Source organism: Fusarium tjaetaba, assembly GCF_013396195.1.
Source record: "Fusarium tjaetaba strain NRRL 66243 chromosome Unknown NRRL66243_c0000099, whole genome shotgun sequence".
NCBI classification, from domain to species: Eukaryota; Fungi; Ascomycota; class Sordariomycetes; order Hypocreales; family Nectriaceae; genus Fusarium; species Fusarium tjaetaba.
This window is the reverse complement of record NW_023501295.1, coordinates 43,165-49,537: the sequence shown is the minus strand read 5'-3', so window position 1 is coordinate 49,537 and position 6,373 is coordinate 43,165. Positions and strand designations below refer to the sequence as shown.

The following is a 6,373-nucleotide window of genomic DNA, read 5'->3' as shown; positions in this document are numbered from 1 at the left end:
GAAATATATTATACTTTTAATAATTAATTAAAATTAAATAATAGACTAAAATAATATAAAAATTTAAAGCTTTTAATTAATATATTTACTTAAGTAAAATTTAAAAGTTTACTTTTACTTAAGTATTAGTATTATTATTATTAATTATTTTAATATTAATTATTATTCTATAAAGTAAATATATTTAATTAAGTAAATTCTATTTTATTTATTAAAAAGCTTTTTTAACTTTTAAATAAAACTCTTTTTTATATATAAAATTCCTTTTTTTATATATAATTAACTTTTATCCCCACTTCTGCCCATTTTCCAGCATTTAGAGCCGGCTAAGCAAATCAGAATACTAGATTAAGCGTGATATGGGGTAGACCCCGGGATGGCTGGGCATAATCGTACGTGTTGCAAGGTGTAGAGCTGTGATTGGGCTGCAGCAGGTGTGCGTTTAGCGCCCAGTTATGGAGAAAGCGCTTCATGAGCCAATCAATATTGCAGACAGCGCCTCCACCACCATATGCTTATTGAGTGCGTAAGCTCCCAACGAGATAAAGAGACAATTAGCACGGAATACGACAAAAGCAATAACCATTTTTCACTTTATTTCAATTTTACCTTCCGTTGTTTCCTCTCCCCGCCATCTTAGCCGCCCTTAACCTAGCGTATCAAGAAGGAAACTACCTCACAGTACCTCAATAATGCTCTGTTCAAAGTGCAAGGGTTGCCTCCAGACGGAAGCTTGCTTGGCCACTGCCCAGGCTTCTCACTCTTTAGCACATCACCAGACGTACCAGAGTCTGGAGCAAGCTATTGACGCGGGGTGTTATATCTGCACTCGTTTCTGGGAGGCCCTGAGTGCCCAAGAGCATGTGCTTCTCTCTAGCACTGTGGGTGAAGGAGTAGAGCCATCAGGTGCATATTGCGCCATCGAATCAGTTCAACACTATCTCACAAGCACTTCTCTGGATGATGGGAAGTCTTATGGTCACCCTGGCTGCTACCTTCTACAGGTTGCATACAACAATCCTGCCATCACAACCTGCTTCAGAGCGAGCTTCCTTCTCGAACCTGTCGAGTGTCAGTGGCTGCGTACCTCTCCTAGAATTGACTCCAAAGCTAATGATACTGTAGGTGCAAATAGAAACCTCGCACGTCAGAGCCTCTCCCAAAGCACACAATCCCCAGAGACATTATCTTTGGCCAAGGATTGGGTCAGAGAATGTACCGCGCATCATGAACGATGCAAAAGGCCCGTCGGCGAGAAGCCATGGTACCCGACACGCCTGCTCTCCTTCGACCTCCCTGAGGCATCAACAGTCCGCTTGCAGGAGACGGATCAAACAACTCCTGTTGGACAATACATGACACTCACTCATCGCTGGGGCCCTGTTGACCATATAGTATTAACGAAAGAAACATATCCACAGCTGCTCGAAGGCCTTCCCTTATCTACCCTACCCCAACTCTTCCGGGATGCCGTTTCTATCTGTCGCCATTTGGGCGTAGGATATCTTTGGATTGATTCCCTCTGCATCTTCCAGGGTAAGGATAACATTGGAGATTGGCAGCATGAGGCTTCGCTTTTGAAGAATGTGTACTCAAATTCGTTTTGTAACATCTCGGCGGCCGACACCCCCAATTGTTCTCAGTCGATTTTCAACAGCAGAGATCCCCGTTTGCTTAACCCCCAAGTGGTAGAGCTGACCCTGTGTGGGGAGGGCAGCGCAAAGATCACAGAGCGTTTTCTCCTTTCAGATTATAGGTTCTGGAAATCTGAGGTCTCAAACGCCCTTGTGAACCAAAGAGGTTGGGTTCTTCAGGAGCGCTTCCTAGCCCCTCGCATCCTTCACTTTGGCAGGCGACAACTTATCTGGGAGTGCTGCGAGAAAGACGCTGCGGAAGTCTATCCTGATGGTCTGCCGCTTGCCCTCTCGACATCCTCGGACGCGAGATTTAAACAGATGGATTCATCCGACTATACTGGTCGAGTGGGCCGGTACAGGTACCGCGAGGCTGACGGTAATTCCGCTCCTCATTTGCTGTGGCTTCGCATTGTGGAGCTGTATACAGCTTCTGCGCTCACAGTTCCCAGCGATAAGCTCATTGCGTGTTCCGGTATTGCCAAAAGGGTGGCCGAGATCGTGCAGGACGATTACGTCGCTGGTATGTGGCGTCGGTATCTAGAAGGTGAACTGCTGTGGATGGTACAGGGCAATCATCAGCCCGGACGTTGGACGCGACCTAGAGAATATCGTGCTCCCAGTTGGTCTTGGGCTTCAATTGATGGCCCGATCACTCCCGGCGAGCCACGAATTCAAGATTCGTTGATTACGGTTGAAGACTACCACCTTGATTACTGGACGAACGATAAGACTGCTGCAATTCGCGGTGGTTGGCTACGCCTTCGTGGAGTCCTCAAGAAGACAACTTTAGCACGCAAAAGCTCTACGCCGGGCGGAGGCTACCATTGGGACATGATGTTAGATAATGAAAGGGTCAATGTCCTGGAGGAGGCATCGCCGGGCAACACTGAGCCGCGAGTGATGCTTGATATTCTCCAGGAAGACTTTAAGGAAGAAAACACCAAAGGATTGTTGTTCTCTATGTGTGCTAGGTCGAAAACTGGGGATGGAAGAGGTATGTACATACTGCTATTCAAGATGGTTGAAGGAGAGACGGGAACCTTTCGCCGTATCGGCCTTGCCTATGCCTGGAGTGAGAAGGTAAAGGAAAGGATCCTAGCGAGTAGCGCGAGAGAGCCGCAATTACCATGTCTTGAGTATCAAGATGGATTGCATTCTATATGCATCATATAGAGCACGTTAAGTTATGAGAACGGGCTAGGGGAAACAGCGATTTAGCCACTCTCAGTGCGGGGTTATATCACCACTATAGGAAAACACTAGTATTTATCAATATAATCGCCTAACTGGTAGAGATTTCTGACTCTATCTAGCTTCCTGACTTTAATTTTTGCAATACATTCTTATAAAAGAGATAGGTTCTAGGTATAGGCACTATTAATAGTATAAGAGTTAGTTTAGTTATTAATTACTAGGTAAACAGGGTTAATAAGTAATATTAGTTAGCCTCCTATATAGCTAGCTAATTTTAATAGGACCTTAGTATACTATAGCGCCTTCTTAAGCTATCTATGGCCTGGTAGTAAAGTATATAAGAATATAAGATGCCCATCCTCTGCAGATGAGGTATAAGCTAGAGTATAGTGATACACTAAAGGGCCGCGCCCAGAGATGCGTTGAACGTTGCACCACCAGCCCCCCGCTTCTGTTACAGTGCAGTTAGGCATGATTGTATGGCCTGAGGCCACAACTTCTGAAGATCCCGTACCCCAGATAACTCGAAAGGTCATTTAACCAACTGCTATACTCATCATCACTTCCCCGATCACCTGTTTCCTGTGACAAAAAGCATTAGCTAGCGATCACAGCTCCATACCGCCCGGCAATCTACCTCCCGCTCCAGCACTAAACCCAAAGTGTATCGGTAATGCCTCTGTGCAGTATTTGCCTCAACATCAACTTCGGTACCATACTACAACCACGTACGGAAGGCTACCCCGAGCCCACAGGTGGATGGCCTCGAAACTTCGAGCTTTACTACTACGATGCGAGCGATTGGAGGGATACTGATTTCGGAACGGCTCTTTTTCCTCATCAGGACAGCCTCGAGAATCTTGAAGCTAGTGCTAGGTCCTGTGAGCTGTGCCGGTTCATTGAGCGCTGCGTGTCAGAAACAGTCGCCAAAATCAAGGCATCCAACGGCTTAGGCTTCCAGCATATTCCTGAATCGAATTACACGTTGTGGCTGTCGGGGAGGAATGAAGCGGATGGATTTCAGATCATCGGCTGCCACAATGAACTGAGAGACCAATATCGCATCATGGGTGGCGGTGGAGTCTGCGTCAGGGAAGGTAGGAGCACCAGGAAATAATAAAACCTGAAGAATTGGGCTTACGCTTTACTCAGATAGCCCACTAGCACATGTTGTCAAGGGACGACCAGTTTCCCCAGACCCTATGTTTTCTTCCATCTTGGCCCTCATTCCTGATTTGATACAAGATTGCAAAGACAACCACGGACATGTCGAACATGAGACTCGGGAGGCTCCAACCCGGATACTGAGAATCGAAGACAATGGTCAGAGAATTACGCTTGTAGAGGGAAACGTGAAAATCGAAGGCGGATATGCAGCCCTTAGCCACTGTTGGGGAGATGGCCCTCGAATCACTCTTAATACTGGCTCCGTCACGAAGCTGACGAAAGGGATGAGTGTATCTGACCTCCCCAAAACATTCCAAGATGCCGTTCGGGTTGTCAACAGGCTTGGGATATCACATCTCTGGATTGATAGCTTATGCATATTCCAGGATGACCCGAATGACTGGGCACGCGAGTCAGCTCGCATGGCCAAAGCCTACGGAAATTCGACCGTCACAATAGCAGCGAGCCGAGCAACAAACAGTTCTGAGGGTTTCCTGAACAAGCGTACGCAGCAGAACTATATCGCCGCTCCGTTCCGCCATGGCCAGGTTTCTGGAGAAATCTTGATCTTCCCCCTTCATGTTAGAAATGTTGGGGATACATCGCGCTATGCTCGCCTTGAAGATGAACCCCTCACAAATCGAGGATGGGTACTGCAGGAGCGCTACCTCTCCCCTCGTACAATCCACTTCGATAGCACCCAGGTGTGCTTCGAGTGCAAGAAGACGTTCATCACTGAAGATGGCTACTCAGCAAGCCCATCGCGCCTGAACTGGCAATATAAGTTACCAAGTCCCAATTCCTGGGAGGAAGACTGGGAACAAGTCGTCTATTTATACTCCCAGCGCAAGCTGACGATGAAGACCGACAAGCTTCCCGCAATAGCAGGCATTGCAGAGTACTTCTCAAACATAGCAGCAGCCGCATCTATCGATAACCGCTACCTGGCTGGTCTATGGCGGAACAACATCATCTCGGGCCTTTGCTGGCAAATCGACCCTCGCAAGGGTTTCCAGAGACGAGAAGGCCAGTACCGAGCGCCCACGTGGTCTTGGGCCTCATTGGATGCTGCGGTGTGGTTTCGCTCTGTGAAATATCCTCTGGCTATCTTCCAAGATGCGCATGTGGCCCTTGACTCAGATGAGAGTCCTTTTGGCAAAGTAACTGGAGGCTGGATCCTGTTACGGGCGAGAAAGTTCCCCCTATTAAGTAAAACCGGCAATAAGACGAAACTTACAGTTTCGATCGATACGGAGGGGCCGAACTCTGATGTCTCTATTTTCTGGGAAGATCAAGAGGAGGTATACGATTCACCAGCTTCGGATCTAGTAGATGGTGGCCCATACAAGACCCCTTTTCTGGCAATCCCGCTGGCCTGCCGTGAAACTGGCGTTGACTTTGATTCGGATGAGGTGACAATTTTCTGTATAGTGGTAAAGGCGGTGGAGAATGACTTGATCTCATCTGGTGAAGTTCAGACATTTCAGAGGGTTGGATGCACAACTTTAAATCTGCATGATGCAGATAGAGACTATTTGAACAATCTGGGATTATATCATTGGATGAATGGCTATGCTAAGGATTTGCAGCATAAGTTAGAAGATATAAAACTTATTTAAATTGACAATGACCTCTTAAATAGTAATAATAAATCACTTAAGAAAACATTGGGATTTATTAAAATCATAGTTAAGTAACCAGTGAGATAACCAAAGCAAGCATCTACATAGATAGCCCGACTTGTAGGGATAGAGCAGAAAAGATATACGATGGCTGGCTGGTAATCCTATCGCCCTCGTTTTCCTCGTCATCGAACATGACGACGCCTTGCAGGCGACCAATGCAACCTCGGGCAAAAAGTTCCTTTGTGATGCTGCTGACTTGAAGGTTAACGATATCTTCTTTTTCATTAAGGAACCACTCCGTCGTCTTCAACAGTTCCCAATAATGGCAGACCTTGTTGATCGAATAGCTACTGATATTGCGATAGCGAAGAATGAAGCATCGGCGCTCTTCTAAGCGGCTGAGGTCTGTTTACCGTGGTGACTTGCGGAGGGTCCTCTGATGCACAATCACAGCTGACCAAAATGGTGGCTTTGCTGGGAATGTGCGCTATGATGTAAAGGCTGCGTTAGATAAATAGGGAGGAGAAGTTGCGGGCAAATAGTATGTCTAGAGGAAAGGAGTATTTCCTTGTCTTGCTTGCCGTAGATAGTTGGGTCTGTCAAACTCGCAGTGGCTTTGGTCTGGATGTGTCTTTAGGGAGAATGTTCAGCTGTGGATGTAGTAGTCAAGTTAAGAATTGTTACAGGGGTATATTCTTTTCTCAAGAACAGAGGCCTTCTTTTTAAGACGAAAAACCCTTCAGCCCTGCT

The 6,373-nt window shown here is 46.5% G+C and overlaps 1 protein-coding gene across 1 annotated transcript; it reads left to right on the top strand.

The window, feature by feature from the left end:
• Positions 1 to 692: 692 nt before the first annotated feature.
• Positions 693 to 6,017, top strand: FTJAE_5241 (heterokaryon incompatibility protein; the record flags this gene model as incomplete). Its single annotated transcript, XM_037351728.1, has 5 exons — positions 693 to 2,717; positions 3,131 to 3,159; positions 3,519 to 3,928; positions 3,984 to 5,431; positions 5,751 to 6,017. The coding sequence occupies 5 exons, from the start codon at positions 693 to 695 to the stop codon at positions 6,015 to 6,017; spliced, it is 4,179 nt and encodes a 1,392-aa protein (XP_037207679.1).
• Between the last annotated feature and the right edge of the window lie 356 nt (positions 6,018 to 6,373).